The sequence below is a fragment of the Aplysia californica genome, unplaced genomic scaffold (assembly GCF_000002075.1).
Source record: "Aplysia californica isolate F4 #8 unplaced genomic scaffold, AplCal3.0 scaffold00104, whole genome shotgun sequence".
Classification (NCBI taxonomy): Eukaryota; Metazoa; Mollusca; class Gastropoda; order Aplysiida; family Aplysiidae; genus Aplysia; species Aplysia californica.
Genome location: NW_004797374.1, coordinates 337,790 through 364,619, shown reverse-complemented (window position 1 = coordinate 364,619; position 26,830 = coordinate 337,790). Strand labels below are relative to the sequence as shown.

At 37.1% G+C, this 26,830-nt stretch overlaps 1 protein-coding gene across 2 annotated transcripts in view; it reads left to right on the top strand.

Moving 5' to 3' along the window:
* Positions 1-26,830, top strand: part of LOC101853542 (ATP-dependent translocase ABCB1) — a gene marked incomplete at its 5' end in the record, with an annotated part of 41,959 nt that overhangs the window by 9,702 nt on the left and 5,427 nt on the right. The window contains 22 exon segments of one of the 2 annotated variants that reach the window (XM_013080882.2): positions 301-472; positions 1,995-2,166; positions 3,056-3,180; positions 3,860-4,034; positions 4,421-4,534; positions 4,991-5,101; positions 5,879-6,004; positions 6,549-6,752; positions 7,270-7,440; positions 7,782-7,943; positions 9,564-9,585; positions 10,932-10,940; positions 14,985-15,097; positions 15,650-15,802; positions 17,975-18,076; positions 18,512-18,589; positions 18,902-18,985; positions 21,209-21,412; positions 22,480-22,721; positions 23,061-23,220; positions 23,765-23,962; positions 24,750-24,956. In XM_013080882.2, the coding sequence (XP_012936336.1) occupies positions 301-472; positions 1,995-2,166; positions 3,056-3,180; positions 3,860-4,034; positions 4,421-4,534; positions 4,991-5,101; positions 5,879-6,004; positions 6,549-6,752; positions 7,270-7,440; positions 7,782-7,943; positions 9,564-9,585; positions 10,932-10,940; positions 14,985-15,097; positions 15,650-15,802; positions 17,975-18,076; positions 18,512-18,589; positions 18,902-18,985; positions 21,209-21,412; positions 22,480-22,721; positions 23,061-23,220; positions 23,765-23,962; positions 24,750-24,956 (3,104 nt within the window). 2 annotated transcript variants of the gene reach the window in all.

Sequence of the window (26,830 nt, the reverse complement as noted above, 5' to 3'; positions counted from 1 at the left end):
GGGGGGGGAGAGAGATACATCCTTAAATATTGGGAAACAGTTCTTCACAAGGGGGAATAAAAATGGAAAGAACAGAACAACTATGAAGATAAATTATGAACTGAATGTGCGTTTGAAGGATTAGTACATGATGCCATTGGAAAAGTAGACCTATTTAATCTTATACACAGAAAAGCAGCTTAAAGGTGAGGTTAAAATATGTTATATCAATAAATGTTTTTAGTGTGTTTGGTTTGTCTAAAAATGTGTTCATAAAATGTATGTTTTTTGGATTGCATTTCGTTTTGTCTTTTTCCACAGTAATTGCCGGTGGTGTGATGTTGACAGCATACCTTCAAGTGGCAATGTGGATGACGGCTGCTGAACGACAGGCCCACAGAATTCGTCAGGAGTTTCTGAAAAATGTCCTGAGACAAGACATTGGGTGGTATGACACACACGAAGCTGCTGAGCTGAACACAAGACTGGCTGAGTGAGTACATCGTGCAGTTCATCTCAAAATACTGTTTCTGTACTCATTGTAGCTTCTACTCCCCAGAAAGCCAAACAAATATTACTGTATTGTCCATTCATATTTTTTAAGCTCAGCAGAACCTGTCCAAGACTGAATCGCAATGAGGCTGGGGAAAATAATTCCATCTTAGGTATTTTCTGTTATGGACAGGGAAATTCAAAGGTTCAAAGGTTGGGATTAAGAGTTGTCTGCCCGGTCAGAAAGCAATGGTCAAAACTTCACACCTCATGAGTGCTGTCTTGGCCGCTCTGATAAAGGCATGCACCAGTCTTACTAGTCCGTTGCCACCTCTCAAAAATAGAACTGACTGAACATATCCTTTGTTTCCACCCTTAGCTCCACCCATCGATGTAATAAGTACAATCAATTAATTGATGCTTCCCTGCATTTAACAGTGATTGAGGGAACTTTTTTTTCTGCTGATCATACAATCAGGGCGGCAGCCGGCAGAGGTCAAATTTCACACCTCTTGCTACTCAGGAAAGTTTCTGTGCCAGCTAGCCACTTGAGCACTTTGAAGACAAGCAGTGATAGGGGCTCTCGTGGTCTAGAGGTTAAGGTGTTGGCCTCTCATTCATAGGTCCCGGGTTCGAATCCGGGTAGCCACCGAAAAATTTTCTCCTCTAAAATTGTCTCCTTTAACCTCCTTTCCTGCTCTCTAGCAATGTTCTGTTGTCTCCTTTATTTCCACTTTCTGCCCCCACCCCCTCACCTCCTTTGCCCCCTCCTCTGGGCTCCTGACTCTTTTTGCAGCCTTTCTACTGCTACTCCTTGGCTCCTCCTAACTGCTGTCTTTCTGCCACACCCCTGATCTTGTGGTAGGAAAGATCTACACCTAGCCTTCTCGGACAAGGGTGAAAAATCTCGGAGGGCCCGTGTGCAAGTTGCGCACGTTAAAGATCCCTTGGTGGTCTAAAATCAATAAGAGTAGGCTTCGGCAGCCTCCCGGGTAAAATTTAAAATTTCCTACCAACTGAAAATATTAGGTGTGCCCCGCGCGCTCATATGACCTTATGCAGTTGCGAGCGCCGTAAAAACACATACCAAAACAAAAAAACAAGCCGTGATGAGATTTCACACCCACACCACCTTGATCATCTGCACTGCTCAAAGCTCACATGGGTGGGATAACAGCTTCCTCTAAACTGCACCCTCTCACCCTCCCTCGCCTGTCTTTTATTTTTAAGAACTGAATGATACACATGATATTAACATTTTTAAAGCCTTTTTTCTGATCTATGATTTTAGTAGCTTACCTGTCACATTTGGGAAGTAATCACTCGGAGGCTTTTTGCCTGTTACTTTTTAAAAATCTGTTAGCACAATAATTTATGAATCAAACTCTTCCTTTGGTATGATTAAAATGTCACAAAGAGTTTTGAAATTATTGTTCTCACCCAGAGCTTTTATGAGATAATATGTGACAAAGTATTAAATAGGCCTGTTTTTGTAAATTAGCTGTTTTCTTTTTAATTGACAGTGATGTGACCAAGATCCAAGATGGAGTTGGTGACAAAGTCGGATCTTTTCTTCAATGGTTTTCTTCTTTTATCTCTGGATTTGTCATTGGCTTTGTGTATGGGTGGAAGCTCACACTAGTCATTTTAGCAGTCAGTCCATTTTTAGTGGGGGCTGCAGGATTATTTAGTAAGGTAATTACTTAATCAATAAGTATGTAATGCAGCAAATTAAGAAAGCTCATATCTCAGAGATTTCAGCTTTGATAAAGTGCAGAAGTTTATAACAACTCAGAGACTTAATGCTCAGGTTCAAACTTATACTTAGGAGCATTCTGAACAGTGGTTTTTTTAAGGACCTGTCTGTAACAGTTATGATAATAGATAATGATAATGATAAAAATACTACTACTACTAATAATAATGATAATGATAATAATAGTAATTATAATAATTAATAATAACGAAAAAAAATTATATACAATACCTTCAAGTTCATCTCAACACAAAGTACACATATCAATTAATATGCATAGGCTACTTATGCTGGTTAGATTAATGCTAACAAATAAGTAGACATTCATACTTTCATAGCACAGTCAACGATGAAACGTGGTTCACATTATGAACATAAGTGTTAACTGTCCTATCTGTTAAAGCTGTTGCTGACATGCTCAAATTTTGCCTGAGTAAGGTGATCCCGTATAACACCCTGTTGCTGCTGTTGCATGGTACACATTCCTTGGTAAAGCAAGAAAGCAAGGGCTCAACAGAAAAAATATTTGGATATCTACACATAATTTTAAAAAGTTAAATAGCTCCCTTTGCATAACTATAGCAAAATAGTCCACGTATTATTAGCTTATAGCCTGTGCTATTTGCACTTATAAATAAGAAAAAAAGAATGCATCTAAAGAAAATATAAAAATTGTAAAAAATAGTCCATTTGTAATGTACAAAAGCTGTCACAGCATTGTGAATGAAGTACCATAGTACATAATTACCTTTTTACAAACTAATGTGCAACTTTCCCTGTATGTTCCGTAAGTGGTGTTTTGTTCATTTTGCTCCTTTTCTGTTAAAGCTTGCGGCTTCAATGACGGCTAAAGAGCTGGAGGCCTATGCCAAAGCAGGTGCTGTTGCTGAGGAAGTGTTTGGAGCAATCAGGACAGTAGTGGCGTTTGGAGGACAAGAGAAAGAGGCGAAGCGGTTAGTATACCGTGAATTTTAACAAAAAATTTGGAACAAGAAAAGTCTCCAGTAATAATACAAGCTGAATATTGAAGATGTAAGTGACTTTCAGTTATAATAGAAAGTATCATGCATAATTTTTGCTTCAGCATTTTATTTAAAACAAAACTCATGCTTGGTTTGAGGGCATTGTGTTCAAGTCCAAGTGATATATAATACAAATGAAGTTGTCGAAAGTCTTTGATTGGAACTCAAGCAGTAAAAGGCTTAGACTGCAGAAACCTGTCTTTGGCATAAAGTTTAGTCTCTTTGTTTTTGCATGCAGAAGACAGGGGTTCGATTCCTATGTGGAGAAGTTAGTTTTATAAAGTAGCGCCTGTCTTTTTACTGTGACACTGTGCCCCACTCAGCCAGGGTTGACCTGAGGAGAAAAGATCGAGTGCCCACCTCCAGAATGATCTAAATTGTGTCAAATGTGGCCAGAAAGATTAAAAAACAAACAATGGGAACTGATTGAACAACTTTAGTCTTCATTATTTCATGTAAATGAGTCATTAACTCAACAAACTGCTAATTGTTGCTCTTAAAAAGAAAAGGGATCTGAATGTTGTTTCAAAGAGCTGAAAATGTGTAAGGTGCTAGATCCCAATGAAGCTTAGGCAGTGTTGAATCGCTCTGTCCACTGCATTTTTTTCAGTTACTCTGGTAACCTCAGTGACGCAGAGGCCTTTGGTGTGAAAAAAGGATTCACTAATGGAGCATCTATGGGTTTCATCTGGCTTGTCATCATGTGTTGTTATGCTTTGGGATTTTGGTATGGAGGAAAACTCGTTAGAGAGGATAGCGACTACGATGTCAGCAACATGATTATTGTAAGTATTCTTTTCAAATTCTTGACATCACAAAAAACAATTTTTATTTAGTATTTTTATTTTTTCATAAGACCATAGCCTCATTTTCAGTAATCTTTAATTGCTTCCTGTAGCAACCATTGTGGGTCTTCTTAGTTGACACCATGTTTTATTATGAAGGCATAACTGACATCATTTATGAGAATGACTTGCCTTTTTGCTTGGATAAATATTGAAGTGTTAAGAATGAAGAAATCATGAATTCTGTATTTCGTAAATGCCTTTTTACACAAACTTACAGCCTTATAATTCTCATTTCAATCTAATGAGCTGGATGTTCTCTCGTTTTTTTTTCTCTGAAGGTTAAATCTGTGACATAGTTTGTACATTTCTACCATATACCTCAGGTCTTCTTCAGCGTTCTGATTGGTGCTTTCTCCCTGGGAAATGCAGCTCCAAATATTCAGTCACTCGCCACAGCTAGGGGTGCAGCTTTCACAGTGTTCAACCTCATTGACTTGGTATGTTTCCCCAAACGTTCTGTGCTATAACTGTTGGTGTGATGCTGTTTGATCTGAGGTTAGACAATATTGTTAGTCCTACGTAGGTCTAGATTTTTTTATATTTTAAAATGTAGTCACTGAAGCTTTATTATTACTTGGAGTTCTACAATTCTTATTCAGATGAACGTAGTTTTATAGCTATGGAAATTTATATGTAGCTACTGTCAACACGTCACTCAGCTGTTATACTGAGATGTAGGGTTTTATTATATTTATTTATTGTTCAATTCTTCACACAAGATACTCAATATATGAAACTTTCTCCTGATTCTGAATTGATTAAATCCATGACAGGTGTTTGCTCTCATGACGCTGCAAATTTAAGATTTTATTATTAGTCCAAACTGATGCGTGCATACTATAATGCTAGATTATCATTAATTACTGATTAAAGAAAGTCGCGTAATCCAACAGAAATCTGCCATTGACAGCAGTTCAGATGAAGGGGAACGGCCTTCTTCTGTCAAGGGAACTATCCAGTTTCGCAACATTGGTTTTGCGTATCCGTCCCGCCCAGAAGTTACAGTAAGAGAATTATTTCTACTAATGGCTTTGATATGAGAAGTATAAACTTTCATTTATACTCTTTGATTTCTATTTTAAAAATATCCTTCTGGCTTTGACCAAATTGTCTTTATGTTCTAAAGGATGATGTTTTTTAGGACACTTTCATGTTTAGTTTTAGCTGGTTCTTTCACATCATCAAAGTCATTGTCAGATTTTCCCTTTCAAAGATTGGCAATATGCCTTCTTGGATATCTTTAAAATAATTTACTTGTAAGGGGACTGGTGTGAAAATAATATTCATCTCACATGGTGGCAAGTCATCCTGTGGATCCACTGAATTACTAACTGCTAACATTTTTGTCACCTTCCTCAAACTTTTTCTTGAAATGATGAAATAAATTTTTCATTTTTTATGTGAAATTGTTTATAGGAAAATTGTACCCACTCTGCATTTTGTCAGTTGGATTTATTTGACTTAGTTGGGGCCTACTAGATTTTCTTCAATGGAGTGGCAAAACCTACCATTTTGGCACACTATGACTGACTCGACTCGCAACCTTGAAAAACAAAGATATTTGATTTTGAAAGTCTTAGTTGAATTCAGTCATATTGTACAATGGTAGCTTTTACCCCATCCATAAAGGAAAATCTTATTGGCCCCGACTTGATCAAATGAATCCAACCGGCACTGGGTACTGGGTGTAAGTACCAAACCCTAGTGTGCTGGTATATTTGTTGCAAACTTGGTATTGAAAACATTCAGTAATAAAACATGTCATTGCTACTTTTGTGCAGGTGATGAATAATTTGAGCCTAGAGGCCTTGCCTGGACAAACAGTGGCTCTCGTGGGAGCCAGTGGATGTGGCAAAAGCACAACTGTCCAACTGCTGCTGCGCTTTTACGACCCTCTGCAGGGACAAGTGAGTGAATTTTGAAAAAGCTTATCAAAGCCTACTTTGAAGCTTCTGTTGATAAAGACTGAATGATTGACAGGAAACATCTTAGTGGGTCTTTGCATCTGCCATAATGCTACAGAATGTGCAAAGACAGAAGAAATTTATGGGTGTGCTGTTATTGTACTTGAAGAAAAAAATTCATACATTAATATATCCCTCTGCTGATAGAAAGAGTTCTTTGATATTTGTAGCATTTAAGTTGTGAAACCAATTATTATATTTAATTGTGTGCATATCCCACTTAAACAAACAAGGGCTGTGTGTGTCCACTCAGGGATGTTGATGGAGCGTTGAGGGAAAGAACAACAAATGGTGAGCATTTTTCGAGACTGACATTGAGATATCTCGACAGTCTTAGGAGGAAATCTGCAAGCTGGCACTGAAATATGGGGGCAGGGCAGTATTTAATATTCTAGAGCTTGTCAGGAGCAGTGCTGGTGTTCAGATTATTCATGTTTGATCTCCACTCAAGTGAAACTTCTAACCTCACTTTTTCCACTGTCCCCAGATTTTCTTGGATGGCAAGGACATTAAAGACCTAAACATCAAGTGGTTGCGTCGCAACATTGGACTTGTGAGTCAAGAACCTGTGCTGTTTGCAACAACCATAGCAGAAAACATTCGGTATGGACGAGAAGACGTCACAATGGAAGAAATCATCCAGGCTGCCAAGAATGCTAACGCTTATGATTTCATCATGAACCTGCCTCAAGTATGTAAACTTTGATAAACTTCTTTTTCCTTTATTAATGCTTAGATCTGTAGCTTTAGATATGGTGTCTAAATTCATTGAAGCAACATCTCAAGCAATAATTTTGAGAGATACAAGTTTTTGATGCGAACACAGGGTTATATCAGAATCTGCAATATCTTTCTATGTTCTCACAGTACTCCATAAGATATTATATCACAAGACATACAGCCATTTGCAAAATGTATAGATTTCTTTCTTTATAAAAGACAGTTTTCAGTAACAATAACTGCGAATATGGTCAAAACAGTGCGACACAGGGTGCTTTCAGCCAAATTTGAGTGTGATCTACCACGGTGATCTCTTTAAATATCTTTTCCAGATTCTTTATTCTATCCCTTGTCACATTATTTGTTACTTGTATTTTTTTTGCTGTGAGTATGGTATATAAACTTGCCTTGTTGTCAAGGCTTCCTGGATGGTACAAGTGTCAGTAAAGCAAGTATTTATCAAACTTACTGTTCAATAATCTGTTCAGAAATTTGACACTTTGGTTGGAGAGAGGGGTGCTCAACTCAGTGGTGGACAAAAGCAGAGAGTTGCTATTGCAAGAGCCCTCGTGAGGAACCCCAAGATCCTTCTGTTGGATGAGGCTACTTCAGCACTTGACACTGAGAGTGAATCCATTGTGCAGGATGCATTAGACAAGGTGGGTGTCTCATTTTGGTTTAAACTATGAGTTGGAGACTTTTTAGCCTCTATAGACCTTGTCAATTGTAATACATGAATCATGCACCTGATAAAGCAAAAACATACTTAATGTAATGCAGTGGAAATGTATATGTTGTTTAAATTTAATTTGCTTTGTATTTATGAAGGATGGTTTGATCGTAGCTCAAGGAAATTTTACTTTAAATTACTATTGGCAATCTGATGAGGTCAAGGCCATAAACATGTGAACTGATTCATAATGAGACTCGAACGTATCATAAAGTAAGTCTTAAAGATGATTAAGTAGGCATAATTGTTTCTGTCATTTTGTTTTTTCAGGCGCGTGAAGGGAGAACAACTCTTGTTATTGCTCATCGGCTGTCAACCATCAAAACAGCAGATATCATCTGTGGCATTGACAACGGAGTTGTTGTGGAAAAAGGAACTCACAATGATTTGATGGCCAAACAAGGAATTTATTATCAGCTTGTGACAAATCAGGTGAGTTACTGAGATATAGTTGGCATGGTCTATTACGGACACTCATTGTAAAGAAGAAGAGTGGTTGTCTTAGACAGGTGGATATCTTGGACTGTATTATTACAATGTAGGAAAAGTGAAAGGGAGGAATGGAAAATGGTTGTTTGTACAGGTGATTGCCTTAGGCTTCCGCGCCATAGAAACTCACGCCTCACATCTCACGCCTGATGCCTCACAGCCCACTGGGTCATAAGGGATCATGCTTTATGCCTCACACAACAGTCTGTGTGGTGCATTCAAGATGGAATCATCTGAGGAAGAAGATTTGCTGATTTTGTTGTTCCTCAGAAGAAGGAAGCGAAAGAGACGGAGCATATTGTGCCGAGAGCTTTTTTTGCTCAGAGAATCCAGAGGAGAATTTCCCTGGACATTCCAGCATCTTGTGTACAGTCCTGATGAAGAACCCTTTACAATTATACGAGGATGTTGTACAAGACTTAGAGTACTCTGAAGTCCCTCATGCTAGAATGTCTGGAGCCAGACCATTCAAAGTGGAGGATGCAGTCAGCATCCTGGAAAGGTTTTCCCAAACTTGTGTCCTTTGATCTTTATCTTTGTAGTCAGGATCACGTGAATCTCAGAGCGGAGACCTTGCTCTGACTAACTTGATTAATCCTTCTTTGTAATCATCCATCCTGACGAGAAAATAAAAATTGCACACTGTTGACCATGGAATCTGGTCCGCGTCCAGCTCAACCGGGAGGTGAAACGCTCTGATATCCAGTCTGCCCCCGACTCATGCCATTAAAAAAAGTGAACATGTTCACTTCTAGGCTCATGCCTGAGCCGTGACCTTTGAAGTGTGAGGCATGAGCGGAGGCCTACGGCCCATGGCAAGTAAGTGTATTTCAGTTAATTTTTCCACTCACGCGTTTAGGCGTTAGAAATGAGCATAAGACATGAGGCGTGAGTTTCTATTGCCCGGAAGCCTTAGACAAGTGGCTGTTAGAGCAGGGTCAGCTGTACTATCATAAGTTGACTATTATCGTGTTTTCTTTATGGTTACTCCTTTTGTAAAAACTTTAATCTAATTAGACTTGAATACGAAAACAAATATTTTTGTTTTAACTACTGCTTGTGTTGACTGCTTTTTTTCTTTTTCTTTTTTTTTTAAACTTACTCACCTCTTTGGCCTTTTAGCAGCAAATAGATAGTATATATCAATATTGTTTTGAGAAAAAACTATTCATGAGGTAGTTTCAAAGTCTAGAATATCAAGATGGTACCCTGGTACTCGACAACTGTGTCCATAAAAAGGGTTTTCACATTATCTTTGAATATGGCATAGTTTATATTTCACCCACACACAAACATACAGCATACACAAGAATGAAAGCATCAATACTTTATAGTTTTATTTTCTGCTCATACTTGGGTATATACTTGTCATTAAGCAAGTAGTAGGATGTTGCAGTTGGCAAGGACTTCATTTTTATCAGCAATATTACTTTTTTTGGGGATACTGTTTAACAATATGTTTTTGTTGTCTGTGCAGACAAGCAAATGAGAATTTGTACTGAAAGATGTGGAGCAAGACAAATTTCATTTGGTTGTTTTTTGTTTTGTTTTTCTATTTCACAGTCTAAAGCAAAAAGCGAAGAGGGTAAGAAATTTTGTTTCAATATTTTTACATTTTAAAAATTGTATTCCTTAATAATATGAAAATTGATTTACTCTTAATTTTCAAAGCTAAATTTTGTTTAGCTGTAATTCTATGATTTGTGTCCCTTCTGTAAGACTCTTTTTATAAAAAAGGTTGTTGTTTTTTTGTATCAAACTTAGCTCTATGTTCCTAATTTGTAAATTTTGTTAAAAGAGAACTCTGATTATTTTTCATAGTTCCTAAAACCACTTGTACTGAATCTCATTTGCCAACAATTTTGAATTGTGAGAGTTCATCAATGCCATGATTTATGTACTGTCATATATCACACAAACAAGCAACTTAGATTTCCCTATCAGGACGACATTAGACTCTTTTCACACTCTCTTTGCATAGCTTTAAATTGAGATATAGATCACGGAAAAGTCCTCTTAATAAACTTTTGGTGTCTACTTTTTGAGCCGAAGCAGCCATCCACAAAGACCTGGTAAAAGCACTCGGAACTAATAATTGAAACTGTGATAAACCCAAGCGAAATTATAGTTCTTTTTAGGTTTTACTCTTGAGGGGAGGGTCATGAGGAATAAAGAGTAGAAATGAAGAGGGCTTAAAAATTTTATGGATATATGAAAAATGCATTTTTCAGTTATTGTGTAGTTAATGAATAATGTTATGTTCACAATAAATGGAACCTGCAAATCGAGGTTTCATAATGAAGAATTAGATGTAGGGCCTAGGAGGGAGAGGTATTTTCTTTGGAGCACCCTTTAAAAAGTATTTTTGTTCCCCCTTTAAGAAAGTAATATCATTAGACAAAAAGTTAAATCAATAAGTCCATACTTATCCCTTTGAGACACCGTTATACAAAATATATACACATGTATTAATACTTGAATTTTGTGTGTAGGAAAAAGTTAAAGGTTGTCTGATTTGTTGCTTTTACTAGAATAGTTAAAATTGGGTCTATAATGAAACCTGTATGATACAGTGCAGATTGGAAGGGAAAGGGATGGGAAAGTTTACCTTTTGATTGGCAAGAGGAAATTTCTTGATTTGTCAGGTTCTTTTCTTAAGTCACAAAAATATGTCTGTTGTTATTGCAGTTTGTTGCAGCCTTGGTAGCCTGCTCATTTGAATGAAACTCGATTCTAATTCTTTGATCCAGGAGGAACATTCTTTGTAGCCGGAAGCATAATTTTAAACTTTATTTTACCAAAGTTTTGCTGCATTGTTCTGAGGACAACCTTTACTGACTCTGCACACAATGCTTTGCAGACCTGGAGATTAGTTTGCTAATTGTGTGTAACTAATTTTATTCTCTCTTTGTAAAATCTCCAATCCCATAGCTATCCAAGGTGACTATGTATTTATTGCACTGTATTTAACTTCCTCTGGTTCCCTGGTTTTCCCCTTGTCTTGTGATTTGTGTGATATAAGGGTTGTTAAACATTTATGTTTGGTTTCTTTGCTTCTGTTTTAGTTTTTGTTATGTTTCATTTTGAAGGATTCAGATATGGTAGCTGCCTCTAAAAGATCAGTTAAACTTGTGTGGAAAAAAAAGTGTGGCAAGAGATATGTTTTTTTGCACTTCTTGGCCTCACTATATAATGTAAACCTATAGAGTGTAAAAGAAACATAACACTGTTAGTTGAAAAATAGTTACCTTTAGGATTTCAAACATCTCAAGTTTTACATACATAAATTTATTGCAACAGTATATTCCCAAATTTTTCTAGAATTTTATAATATTTAATCTGTTCTTAATGCCGGGGGTGATCATATAGACAGTTTATGTGTTTTGTTTTGTCCTTGTGGTTTTAATTTTTCATCCGTCAGTAGTATGTTGTAACTAACGTATTTGTACTTTAAAAAAGCATGCTATGTGTTTATTTTTCGTTTGATCTCACTCCGACGCACAGCCTTCTTATGATCATTTCATATACTTCTTGTAGGGTCATTGAGATAAATGGACAGGGTTAGTTGCGTCCCAAACTTGCTTCAATTTATTCCAGTTTGATTTTTTTTCGAGGCTCTATTCCTCATGTTAATTTGTTTAGAGGCCTATTTATGTCACCTGACACCATCTTTCATTTTTCTTTTTATTAAATGTCCCTTATTTTTCAAATGAACACACTGCTATGGATTGGTTTACAAATATTGTTAGGGTTTTATTTGTATATATATTGTTATTAGATATGATTACTGCGTGTTGCATCCTTTGTTTCCAGCTTTCATTGTATAGTAATTGCAGTATCCTCTTTATTTTGCCCCTTATCTAACACTTCCCTCCCTCTCTGTCCATCCCCTTTCTGGCTCTAACTTTTTCCCTCTACTATGACTCTTATTTTGTGGATGTGGTTCTCTTCTTTTAAACAAACGAAGGTACTATTCTGGACACAGTTCTTCTTCCTGTTACATTTTACTGCCCACCATAGTGAATTCACAAGAGAATTTGAACCTCCAGCAGGCAGCTCCTTATCGTTTTGCTGGCTCTCTTATTTGTCTCATCATTTACTCCTTTTTATTATGATCATCTCAGTGGTGCTATTTCAGAAACATCTTTAAACAGAAGAATATTTTTTGCTAGTGGAAATCTCTATTAAATGTTTTTAAAAGTTGCTTTCTTGTTTAAACTGCCCAGCAAACCCTAAAAATGCATGCCGTCGTAATCAATTGATATACAGAAATCTGCAGCATCAATCAATCAATAAATCAATGCCTTTCACCCCTAGCAGGGTATAGGCCACATACAAGCTCCTTCCATTTATCTCTGTCCTGAGCCATCCTTCCAAGCTCGTTCCAAGTGAGCTTCATTTCTCTCATGTCCCTTTCCACGCATCTCCTCCATGTTTCCCGTGGCCTACCCCTGCCTTGTGCTCCTTGTGGGTTCCACTGCAGTGACTGTCTTGTGATGTTTCCGCTGGGCTTTCTTAAGGGGATCCACGGGTCAGATCAGTAAATATTTTGAAAAAATATCAGTTTTCGGATTTTGGAGTATCTTAATAGATATCAATATCAAGGATCCATCTTTAGAAGCCTAATTCCTTTATCAAACTTATAAATAGCTGGAAAACGCATTTAAGAGAGGTAGCAATGTAGGAAAATCTTCACCAAAAATTATCTCTCTTTGCAGTTTTCTCAGAATTGTTTATCTGACCAGGTTGCAAAACTATATTGAGTAGATCTCAGAAAGTTACTGTCAGAAGTGTTTCACATTTGGACACAATCTTTTATACACATTTCTCTATAACTTTACAGGAGCATTTTTGCTGTTTATGGAACACATTTGGAGTTTTAGGCCTGTTTTATTTTACAAAATCTTAAAACATTGGAGACCTGAATGTAGAGCATAGCAAGGACTGTAAGGCTCACAAGTCAGTACAGAACATTCAAATTTGGCTCTGTAAGGTTGTTCTACCTACCAACAGTAATCGCCATGCCAAATATTAGGCTTCTATCTTGATGAGTGTTGATGATTGACAAAATATAAAATTGGTTTTTAAAATGCTGAACCAATCCTTTATTTTTGATGGCTCGAGATTACTAAGGCTAAAATCTTGAATTTTTTGCTTGATAACCTTTTTTTGTACTATGTCACACCCTTTGATGCAGAAAAGCAAGCGTTAGACCAAAAACTGTAGCATTTGGGTGTTGAACATAGCTACACCCCCTTAAGGTGTGTCCCATCCATCGCCACTTTCTTAGTCCTATTTCTACGTCTATATCCTTTTGTCCTGTCCTTTCCCACAGCTCTTTATTTCTTATTCTATCCTGCCACTTAATTCTTAGAATACTCATCATACATCTGTTGGTAGTGTCTGGTGGTCATGGTTAGGTGCTTTGTCATTGCATAAAGAAGATGTCAGTTTGAGTCCCGTCTGGGGAGGTTTTTCAACAAATTATGTCTCCTTCTGTCTGCTGGGACCATGTACTCCTTTCATTCTGCGTTTGCCCTGACAGGCAGGGTGGAAGCAACTTATCTTCTAAATGATCTAAATTAAGTCCATGGGACTTTAAATACTTATAATTATAATTTTTACCTCCCATATCATCTGTTTACATGACATCATAGTACTTCTACATGGGGTTGTTTTATATGGGACAACATCTCGTCACCTCACACAATGTGGCATCACATTGTATCACACAACACATGCTACTACAAGGCAACACTTTAGCTTATTTCTCTTCACTTGTAAGTTTTTGATGCACTGCAGATTCTCAGGTACCTTTTGCATTTATTAGAAATACTGAAGGAGAAAAGATCAGGGGTTGGATATATACTGACTTTTTCTGCAGCTGTAAAAAAAACACCTAGTCAACAGGAAAGATATTATATCTTTTAAAACATCATATCTTGTAGACGATAGAAGTGAGAGGAGGGTCACAACCACTCCTTATTTCTGTTTGGTAAAAAAATATAAATGATATTTGCATGTGTTTTTCTATTTGGTGATATTTAATTTCTTCTTAGCGCACGTTGTTTAGTTGTATGGCTTGCTTGTATGCCTTTACAAACAAGAAATGGATGTGGAATGAATATTTGTTTTTTACCTGTTTATTCTAAACTTCAAAAAGTGGAAAAGTACACGTTTATAGATTTTTTAATGTGTAATAGTCAATGAACAGAGCTCTATTTACAGTGAACTCTTCTTTTCATACCTGTCTTTTGTCCTTTCCAGAATGCTCATTGGTTACTTGAATGTGTGATTTAGTCCAAACTTAAATTTTTCTTCCTGGAAAATCTCTTGGGCCTCTTGTTTTGTTTTTAAAAAATCTTAGAATCATTTGGAAGATGTTGCAAACTTTTTGTAAGCATGCTGTTAGCTTAAACAATATCATGCTGGTCTATGGTGTGGATAGTCGTGGTTTGAATTTCCAGGTTTGGCATTCTTAATTTTGGATTTTTGAGGAATGTTTAAGCCTCTCCACCCAGTTGGTTTGGTGCTATTGGAGAGAGATGTTAAATTTGGAGGTCCCACTTTTTGAAAAACTATTCATTGTTGAGAGGGGCAATGAACTCATTCAAGAACAAATTAACAACGATTTTGAAAAACTTTTCAATGTTGAGAGGGGCAATGACAAGAACAAATTTTAAAAGATTTTGAAAAACTTTTAATTGTTGAGAGGGGCAATGAACCCATTCAAGAACAAATTAATGACGATTTTTTTTTTTTTATCTTGGGCACTAAGATATGTGTGACAAATACAGGGGGATGTATGAATATTATTTGATGTATATGACAGACAACAGTCTTACCATGCCTGAACAGATCAGAAGTGCAAGAAACTGACATCCTGTTTTACTGTTATGTAGAAAAAGTTCAATATCATTCCTTGCATCCATTGTCCTCCTGGATAAATTATTGAGTTGTGATTTTTTTGGGTTTCTCTTTCAGATGATGAGTTGGAAGAAGTTGTAGAGAAAATGACAGACAGACATAAAATACAGCGGACTGTTTCCACTCCAAAGCGAGAAATGTCAGAATCTGACACCAAAAAAGCGGAAAAAGTAAGCACTTTACTTTGAAATTAACACTCAAGAATCCCGCAACCTTTAACTTTCTCTCAACCTTCTCTTATCTCTTGTAGGGGGACTAAGAGATCTGTCTTAAAGATAACCTTTTTTGGATTGAAGTTTAAGTTCATAAATCTTCCCCCTCGGTGATGAACCCTCATTTTCAGTCCTAACAACCCCTCAAAAAATTTTTCTAGCATAGATACAATGATATCTTAGCCAAAAGTACAAGTCAGTAGCAATATATTTGTCCATAAATGCTTTTGTAGTCAGTTGTCAAATTTTTTCATTGTTGTCTTTCTTATTTTTACCTCTTTGATGTTAGATTGCAATTCTTATCTTCTTTCTGCCTCTGCTGTCTCTTTTTACTCTACGTCTTGTTCCCTCCCCTTTCAAGTATTTTTGTTATGCTCTTGTTGCTGTGTAATCTTAGAAGAATTCTATACGTTTTGGAAGTCCCTAATTGTATGTTCTCATTTTAGTTCAGATTTTAGCCTAATCTAATTAATATTGTAATATTTTGTTCTTTGTACTGTCATATTTCAGGAAGAGGATGAGAAATTGCCTAATGCCCCTTTCTCTCGGTTGCTCAAGATGAATGCACCAGAATGGCACTTCATTCTATTGGCTTGCTTTGGAAGCATTATCAATGGTGGGGTCCAGCCTGCTTTTGCTGTGATTTTCAGTGAAATCCTAAAGGTAAGGTTTGAAGAAAAATGAAACCTTAACCTTAGATTGTTTTTTCTTCTCGCTCTGTAAGTTTTTACTTTTTAAAAATAAATAATGAAAGAACCGTTTATTCTGCTTTTTTCTGTTATGGGCCTTGATACTCTATAGGTAAATTCCATAGGAAAACAGACCTTTGATTGCTTCATCCCATATCCCATCTATTTTAGTTCAGGTTTATTTGATAGCAATAAATCTCTGATGACGTTATCAAAATATATATATAATCATCATAATCATGATTAGCCTGCCAAGAGAGATACTTCCTCTACTGCGCACATCAGGTCTGTATGTTGACATTTTAACATGACCTAGTCTTACCTCTAGTGATTGTATGCTTTTCACTCCTACTCATGAAGACATGAATCTTGATTTTCTCAAATGTTCTTAGAAAACCCTTAACCACACTGATGACTGAGTTGCATTTGGAATATAGACTCCTTTGGCTCTTTTTCAAAAAGATGGAAAGGGTTGAGATCTGCGCAGAGAGTAGATATTAGAGTAATGTGAAAAGATATGAAACACTTTGAGAGTCCCTTCGATTTCACACTGGCATCATGCCATCATCATCATCATCATCATCATCATCATCATCATCATCATCATCATCATCATCATCATCATCATCAGCAGCAGCAGCAGCAGCAGCAGCAGCAGCAGCAGCCTTCTTCACCCCATGTCAGAGTATAAAATACCAACAAGAGCTCTCCATGGACTGTTGTCTTGGACTATAGTCTACACCTCTGTCCAGCTTTATCCCATCTCCTTTAAATCCAAATATAAGTCTCTGCTCCATACATTTTTAGGCCTTTCTATCTTACTATTTTCTTGTGAATTCCATTGTGATGCTTAATGGTAAAGTTTGTTTTCAGTTTTGTCTAGGTGTGTTAAATCGAATTCCATTTTCCTTTTCTAAGTAATACTTCAAAAATTGATTTGTTTTCTCTATCATAGTTGTTCATTTCTTGTAGTGTCAGGCTGATAAAATTTCCGGGTTTCTCTTAACCATCTGATGACAATTGCCTGTTGCTTTTAAGAATTTTGTTTAGTAAAATTCCATGGTTCTGATCCATTGAGTTGTACACTTTTTACCTCGATGTTGAAAATCTTTGTCTTTGTTCTTGTTCCTATAATTCCTGATAACTATACAATTCTTAGTTTTGTAAAATGCCTCTTTCCTTGCCTTTTCTTGTCTTTACATCTGTGTCAGTTTCTCCAACTTTATCTGTATTGCTTCCTTACTAAGTAAAGGAATTGACTTTCTCTAGCAGTCTTTTGCTGATGGTAATCTGATATTTTATAATGGTGTTGATTCTTATGATACCAAGGAAAGATACTTGCATAAATATGCTTGGAATATAAATTGTGTCATCTGGTGGTCTGACGGTTACTTAACATTTTGCGGTCACTTGCCGCATTAATGTGATGGTGAAAATTATTCATTCTGGTCACCTGGTGTTGGGCCCAAGAAATGCATTGCAGGCACTCTCCTGGCAGAGTGACCAGATGGGGTATTTTGTACTGCTGGCTGTGTGACTGCAGAAGGTCAAGATGGGGCTTCCCCTTTTTCTTTTTGCTCTTCCTTCGGGGGGGGGGGGGGGGGGGGGGGGGTGCTACTGACTGAAGTGTCTTTAGGCCTTTCCCAAAGGGGCGACATTAACATGTTCTTATGCACAGTAAAATTGTAAATGGGCTGATTCATCAATGTCAAGCTCATAACTGTGCCTGAACTGCAACAGGGAACTGCTGCTTTTTCTTTCCTATAATCCTTACTATCGGCCTTTTTCCTCTACTTCTTTTTATGTTTGTCACACTTTTGTGACCTGCTATTTCCGGGGTGCCGTGATAGTCAAAGCAGACTTTGTGCTGTTGAAGCTAGAAAGGTGAGCAGAATAAGCCTAATTCCCTGTAAGGACTTCTCTGTTAACATCCACCCCTTGGCGCTCATATGACCTTATGCAGTTGCGAGCGCTGTAAAATCTCTACTAAAACTAAACTAACTCTTCCTTCATGAACCAGTTCTTATCTTCTCCCCTAAAATAGTGGCACAGGGAAAAGTTCTTTTCCTCTAGATATAACAGAGAGCTACAGCAAACTAATCTATGGGAAAGTTTGCTCAGAATGTATTATATTTCTACTCCTCAGGTGTTCTCAGATACCCCAAGTGAACAAGAGAGGTTGATTAAAATATATGCTCTGATCTTTGTTGGAATTGGTGTGGTCAGCCTGGTTACAATGTTCATACAGGTTTGTTGAAACTTATTATTACCTGCCATATTAGAAGAAAGGTAGTAAGAAGATAAATTCTTTCCCTTCTTTACATCAACATGCATTAACAACATATTTGGAGAGGCAGAAGAAATTTGACGAGTAGTAAAAAATACTAATGTTTTTCTGTACAACTGGAAAATTTCAATTATGGACATCATCTTCACAGGACCGAATGTTATTATTCGCCAAGTATTAAGATAAAAAGTATGCCTTTGGAATGGCTACTTGCTGGTCATCTTTCATTTCTATCCTTTTTTTTCTGTCAGCTTGCCTTTCTTTTTTGTGCCACCTAATTATTGTTATCTTATCTATGTTTGTATTTTCTATTATAGCTGCACAAAGATTATCCCCCCTCCCCCCCAAAAAAAATCATTTTCAGCTTTTGAAAGTTCGTTTTTGTTTGCAACACAGGGTTATTTCTTTGGAAAATCTGGAGAAAAACTGACCACCAGACTTAGGAACCACACATTCCAGTCTATGTTAAAACAGGTTGGTGTACTCCTATAAATGAACAGATGAAAACATTTTGTCTGTCTGTTTGAAAGAAAGTAAAAATCAAGACTAAACTTAATTGTCCTAACTGTTGTTTTTCTTTAAAAAAATTTGCTTCTCCTAAATTTAACGTTCGTTCGTCTTTATTAGTTGGAGTATTTTTATTTCTGTCCGTATTAACCTTTGCGTCTACATGTATTCTTATGTTTGCTTTTATGAGTTTTCTTTTTACTATTGTGAATTGTAGATACAAGCATTTTTAAAATATCATTATGGTCTGTATTGCAATTGAACAACTTCTATGTGCAGGATATTGCTTGGTATGATGACCACAAGAACAGTGTTGGTGCTCTGACCACCCGGCTAGCTACAGATGCATCTCTTGTCCAAGGGGTAAGCGGCTGTTGTATGATTATTTGCATAATGTGCTAGACATAATAAAGAAATGACACATCTTTGTACAATGGATTTCCATCTGATGCCAAATGTTCCACAGAAATAAAACAAAGAATTGCAATGGCTAAAGACAGTTTCATTAATGAAATCAGCCCAATCTTTAAAAATAAAAACATTTCAGTGACTACCTAAATTAAAGTTATAAAATGCTATTGGTTAACACTTCTATTCATTGATCTATTCATTGCTGGGCAATCATTAATGATGGTGAAAATAAAATGTGAGGCATCGTGGTGAAATCAGGCGCTCATTAAAATAATGAAATCCGAGAAATGAGCATTTAATTTTTATTTTTTTTTCAATTTTTAGCTCAACAACTTTTATATATATATCTATTTAACAATCTGGCGCTTAAATGACTAAAATTGTGTCGATAGTGCCGTAAAACATCTACCCAATCAATCACAACAATCTGTTTCTGTGTGGATTTTCCTGAAAAACCTTGACCAAAGGCACATAAAATGTAAATTTACAGTTTCCAAGGACACTCAAGTTTATAAATCACCAAACTTTGGCAGTCATTTTCTTGCCAATTTTACCTCCAACACCAGGCGACCCCCACCTCCTTTAATCACAAATTTTAGATGTGTATTATTTTTGCCACCTGCAAGATTAGTGAACCAGCTTTAAGATGATACTAAAAACTCCTTATGCCCCAAAATTGATGAGTGCCTGATTCCACCATGTCGTGACACAAATAAAAGCAACGGAAATGTAGTTTCTTTGAGAACAACTGAGAATTTCTGGGAAGGAAAAAAAATCAAATGAGTTAGTCCTTGGAGAAGCCTAGGTGGGCCGCTCACTGATAAAAACAATCTGGGAAAAGACAAATGCTGTGTCTGGGACACTTGAATAGACATAAAGGCCTTAAACATCTAGCTCTCAGTGGCAAAACTGGAGGCAAGGGAAGCAGGGGTGCACTCAGAACAACCTTTTCGGAGAGCCTAAACAGATGCGTGATAAGGAAGAATTAGGATAATATAGCTTTTTTTTAGAGCATCCAAGCAAAGGAATGAATTGAGAACCATGATTGTTGATGTCTATTGCAGATGTGGCTCTTGATGATGGTAGTGGATTTATTAGGTTTTTGAACTAGTCAACCTTGATTTTTTCCTTTTTTCAACCGTGTTTGTCTTGGAAGTTCCATTCATTTATGTCATGATGGAAGAAAAGAAAATCAGTTTACAGGCACATAGAGGATTCTATTTGTTTAAAATGTCAGTAAAACTATAGTCCAGATAGAACTGGTAGCCACAGGGATGACAAGCCATGGCGTGTTATTTGTTTGTATTGGTGTGGTAGAGGGCTCTCGTGATAGAGAGGTTAGGGTGTTTGCCTCTCATTCAATGGGTCCCGGATTCGAATCAGGACAGGGACGGAAAATTTTTTCTCTAAAATGTTCTCCCTTCACCTCCTTTCCCGCTCTCTAAAAATGTTCTGTTGTTCGCTTTCGTCTCCACATTCTGCCCCCACCTCCTCACCTCCTTTGCCCTCTCCTCTGGGCTCCTAACTTTTCTCTTTCTGAAGCCTTTCTACTGCTACTGCTTGGCTCCTTCTTACTGCTGTCTTTCAGCCACACCCCTGATCTTATGGTAAGTAAGATCTAACCCAGCCTTCTCGGATAAGGGCAAAAAATCTCGGAGGTCCCATGTGCAAGTGGTGGTCAAAAATCGATAAGAGTAAGCTTTGGGCACCACCCGGGCAAAATTCAAAATTTCCTACCAACTGAAAATGTTAAGTGCGCCCCGTGCGCTCATATGACCTTATGCAGTTAGTTGCGAGTGCCATAAACACTCAACTAAAAAAAATTGGTGTGATACTGTGTATTATATAAATGATTGTATTTATGTGTTGCACATCTTTCACTCATATGCCCCTATGTGGTTTCAAGTGCCATAAAACCCTTACCATAATACTTATGTATCTATGTATGTAAATATGCCTTTGTTAACCAGATTTCATGGGGATAAATGAAAGTGGATTTCTGTATTTTGATTTTTCTATTCTATCCAGTGGAATGATGCAGGCCTAGAAACAGCTTCCTCAAATTTTCAGTTCCACCCAATTTAACCAATTAACCATTTCTTTCATGTCGTCTAAATCTTATGCTTGATCATCACTAAGTAATGCCATATTTATCTCTCAATGTTGTGTCTCTAGGTGACTGGTGTGAGGCTTGGAAGTGTTCTGATGAGTCTTGCGAATATGGGAACAGCCATCGTTATTTCTTTCTTTTATGGCTGGAAACTCACCCTTGTCATTCTTGGCTTCATGCCTTTTATTGTGTTGGGTGGAATAATGCAGATTAAACTGTTAGCTGGACAAGCTGGGAAAAACAGAGAAGCCCTAGAAGGCGCTGGAAAGGTGAGGAAGCTCAATAAACTGTACTTTATCTGTGGTGTCTACATGCTTTACATAAGAAAAGTGAGAGGGAAGAACCACAGGTGTCCATTTTTTATGGAACGGAAAATTGAAATTTTGTCTTTGGAGACTTGGTTTAGAAAATTCAATTGACTATATCTCTTGACCCCTGCAGATTTACCCCACTATACTTTTACCATAGTCAAGGCCCACAACAAAATCCAAGTGGTGAAACCCCCAAAAATGTGAAAACTAGACATCTGTGCCCCCCTCCCCCCCACCCCCCTTAGTCTTCACTGTGCTCTTCTGCAATGCATTGGCTTAAATGACTTTCCTGTATTTGCAAATTTAATGAAAAATTGTCTGAAGAGAAAAGTCATCCATGCTGTGTGTGTGTCAGAATAATCCTCAACATTTTTACTCTAATGACAGGACAAAGACTAAGTTAGACTGACTATTTCTATTGGAGCTATGGAATTTTTGTCACATTGAAATATACTTCTCCTGGAATCTTTTAAAGGATTGTTTATGTTATTTTGAAAATGTCTTTTTGGATAAATGCTATAATCCTTTAAAAAAGTGAGTTACTATGTCCATTGAGATAATGTTTATAGATGCTATGCACACCTCAAAGAAAAATATCTGTTCTTCGAGAATATGCTTTTTATTATGTGTTTAACCCCTCTTAGTAACAGGTGTCTGTAGAATATGTCTATATACAAGTCTGAGCATTGTCAAGGGACAATGGTTGAATTCTACTGTGTGTTCTCGTCTTTATAAGTACATTTTGGTGAAGTGGTGTAAATCTTAAGTGGTGTAAATCTGGCAGTCAATTCAAAGGAGCTTAGAAGCACAGGTCCTCTAGGCAGGGCTCGAATGGTTTAACTTTTGAACCTTGCTTCAGATTTATTGTGCTCATTTATAAGTACCGAAGTCTTACTATATTTTTAGTCTTCCCATTGAGGGTTTGAGTGATTTTAAGGGAGATTATTCTGTGGTAAATTTTTATCATTAGATGTAGGTTGGTCAATGCAGGCCACTGTTTTACATAAGTTGTTGACCATCTTCAGGTAGCAACAGAGAGTATCGAGAACATTCGCACTGTAGCGTCTTTGTCAAAGGAGCCAACATTCTTCAGCCTGTACATGGACCAGCTTGAGACTCCGTACAAAGCAGCTCTGAAGAGGGCCCATCTGGTTGGCCTCACTTATGCCTTCTCACAATCCATCATCTACTTTGCTTATGCTGCTGCGTTTGTGTTTGGAGCCTACCTTATTGAGGAGAATGAGATGGAGTATTCAGAAGTGTTTTTGTAAGTGTGAAGCACTGTTTTCTTGCGCTTTATTCAGCAAAATGTTCATGGAAATATTTTTTACTGAAGAGCAAGTTTAACTGTCAATACTGATATAAAAAAGTTTTAACTAGACTTTTGGGGAACAATACCCAAAAAGAATGTTTCTACATGGCTGAGTATGGTTTAAGATGAGATACCTTGCTTGTTTATTATATAGTTTAGTTGAGTACTTGATATTTTAGAACATCCTTGGTTCCCTGATAATGAAAGAAAGCATGATAATTTTTAAACAAGTCTATCTTCACCTCTCAAGCATGTGGACTATTGCCTTAACTCAGAAGCATTGTTTTTTTCCAGGGTGTTTGGAGCTATTGTCTTTGGAGCTATGGGCCTTGGAAATGCATCTGCCTTTGCTCCTGATGTGGGAAAAGCCCAGACCGCAGCAAAACGAATTCTTCATTTAATTGACAGCCAACCATCCATTGACTATTCTTCCCCTGACGGCAATAAACTTCCTGTGAGAAAGTCTAATTTTTTATGAATGAAATGTTGATCTTTTTATTGATTCTTGGGTGAAGAAGCTAGGATAAGTGAGCATTATTAGTTATTTTCTTTTTAACACGCAAAATTCTGATTGCCTCTGTTTACTCTAATTTTTTTTTTTGCATTACTGAAATTATGCTGGGATATTCTTATGTCTTTCAAAACTTGGCCCATAATATGTCAGGGTAAGGGGTATTCAGCTCAGTTTGATATCTACAAATCCTGATATCAGGTATTTGTTAATAAGGCCATTCTGTTTGTAAAGTGCATGTTAGCTTGTATTTTCTTGTATTGTGGGCTTGTTTTGAATAATGTTGACAAACCTCAGGAAGTCAGCTTTTATAGTTTATTGAAATTGATACAAGATGAAATAAGTGGAAAAAAATGTAACATTAATGTATTGTTCAAATAGGAACACCTTATAGTGAAAAGTGGTGTTAACTTGAGAAGTCAACTGCATATTGAATTCTGTCCTGTCAACAATGTCAGTTCTTGAATTTTATTTTTTATTTTCACAGAATAATTTCAATGCTGAGGTGACGTTCCAGTCTGTGAGGTTCCGATATCCAACCCGCCCCACAGTGGAAGTCTTGCAAGGACTCAGCTTCTCCGTATCTCCAGGCGAGACCCTTGCCCTTGTGGGTAGCAGTGGGTGTGGCAAGAGCACCTCCATACAGCTCATTGAGCGCTTTTATGACTCAGAAGATGGTGCTGTGGTAAGTGGTTTTATAGTTGAGACAGAATTACTGTGAATGATAGCTAAAATTTCAGTCTGCCTTGAAGTTTTGTGTCACTTAAGGGAGGGTGTAAAAAAATGGCCTCAATTGACTTGACATGGTGATATTGTGAAGCAATATGAACTCTTAAACAGGGACACAAGACACTGCTGGCATTCATTCGAATTTGCACTTAACACACACTAGAGATGAAGTTTCCTTACAAAAATAAAAGTACCGTGGAATCTGCTGGCATTTCATCAAGTAAGAAGCAATTTTTTTTCATTTTAAAGGAAAGATACAAAAACCAAACTGGTTTTGAGACTGTTGTCAAACTGGAAACTTCTTTTATTCAATTCAAATTCAACACTTCTCTTATGAAAAGTGTCAACGCCTTCCACAGTCTGATAAAAGAAGCATTGACGACTACTTTTATAGGTCATATTTTGTTATTGTGCGCGGCTCAATATTGCTCCTAAGGTAGTAGGTTGCTACAAGGCTTCATGCAGTGATGATCGATACCATGTAGAGAAAATGATTGTTAAGTTTTGTCTTTATCTTTTTTTACTTGGGGAGGGTAAATTGTAGGTAAAGCTTTTCCTGTAAATCAGACGAATGTGGAAAAGATGAGTGCTCTCTTGAAGGAAAGATTAGGTCAGAATGGATTTTCATTATGTTCCTTTAATTTGTCTATTTGAACTTGAATTGGTCTCTTTCTTAAAATTGTGCTGGAGAATCCATGTCTCCTCTAACTTTTAGCTGAATGAATGTTTCATCGTTTCTGCAGTGCTTAGATAAGAATGATGTGAAAACCCTCAACATCCAGTGGCTGCGAGCACAGATGGGCCTTGTGTCTCAGGAGCCTGTCCTGTTTGACTGCTCTGTTGCTGAGAACATCGCCTACGGAGATAACAGCAGAGTGGTGTCGATGGACGAGATCATCAGTGCTGCACGAGCAGCAAACATTCATAATTTTATCTCAAATTTGCCCGATGTAAGTATTCATGAATACCATGCAGCCAAAAAAAAGAGTTGTGTATTTTGAGCTTTTACTTTGTTTAACTAGGATGAGGAATATATCTCCACTTAAGTATATTATGTAAGTACAGGTATAAAGTTTAAACAAATAAGTTGAGTGTTCTCTACTTTTTGCTTTTTGCTATATCATATACAGCATGACAGAGGTCTTTTATTTCCGTATCGTCCCTTTAAGTTTCTAAACGTATAAGTCCGTTGAGGCAAATTTTACAGGAGAAACAAAAAACGTAATAAATTGTAAAAACAGAATGCAAATGTACTGCTCTTTCTACATCTTGTAAAGAATACTTCTATGTATACAATGGTCAATATGAAAATTATTTTGTTTTTGAAAATTAATCATAAAACAGGCTTACATGTTTAGAGACTCTAAATTTGAAAGATTTAAACGCGTAAATCGAACCCATTGACTTGCATAAAGAATTGGAACTGAAAGTTTGTAAGCTCTACTCGCGTAAGTCTGCGGTAGGTGGCCGTGGTTAGCCACACGCACTTAGAGCTTTCATTATTTTAACACGTGGCTTGTAAATCATTGACTTACTTGTTTACAGCACGAATCTTTCAGTTTATTTATTAGAAAAACTATGCAAAGGACTTTGAAGAAATAAGGCAGATTGGTTTCATAGATTCTAGGTGCAATTAACTTTGCAAGTAATATTGATTGATCGAATTAATTGGTTTATTAACTATACATCTGGTTGATATTATTCTTATTTCCCAGTCCTTTCACACTTACAACACGAATCGACTGTAGGCCTATTATAAGTAAGAGGATTATGACTAAAGACAACAGAAGAAAACCCTTAGAATGACAAAGTGTAGCTTGTGTGAGAAGTAGCAAAGCTTACGGGAGCAGCCTTCCAATCACCCAACAAATTACGAAAAGGAGCCAGTTCATTCTTTCAAGCAAATTTTTAACTGTATAAAAGTAATGCTGTAACTGTAACGGTGGTACATGATATAACAGAACATTTTACATAATAAAAAAAGACATCAATTCAATATCACCGAGTAGAAATTGAAAATGATTCCATCTTATATCATTCAACCTCCCCCGCACCCAAAAATTTCCTAATCCTCTCCCTACAACCCCCTTCCCCCGATCCTCCCTTCATAACACATCCCCCCGCACCCCCCCCCCCTCAAAAAAAATTCACTAAGAAGACTTATTCAAGTTAATGATCCAGAACTATATCAAATAAAGAACTGCCTGAAAAAAACAATTATCGTACCAGTATTCGTAGCAGTGAGAAGGAAAAGGTGGAGCTGGATTGGACATGTCATTAGAATGGACCCAAATGTCACTCCCAGGATAGCCAAAGGAACAAAAAAGGGAGGCCACCCGCCGGAGACCCGGCGAATGAGCATTGAACAGGAAATGAAGTCCAAGGGATGGTCATGGGGACAGATCAAGAGATTGGCCTTAGACAGGGAGAGATAGCGTTCCACCGTATCAGCCTAATGGGCTGCGCAAGCACCGTGAAGATAACAAGAAGAAAATTTGTATAATAATTGTATTAAAAATTGATTGCTTTGATAAAGTGTATAGTTGAGGATACTCCCGATTCAGTCTTGTTTCAACTTGTCATAAAATACCCAACATTCCGATGATATTACTTTCAAATGTTTGAATTTGGCATTTGAGATGCTCCTGCTGGCATGAAACAGCTTCTTGGGAGTGGCAATCAGTGCTGTAGACTGATTTATTTTCTCTGGAAACTCTGACCTTTCACCCCCGATTCCAAGTTTATAGAGTATTTTTCCATTAGGCAGATATTTCAGAGCCCTGATGTCAGTAACTGTAGCATCCCCAGCTGTCTGTCCTGGATG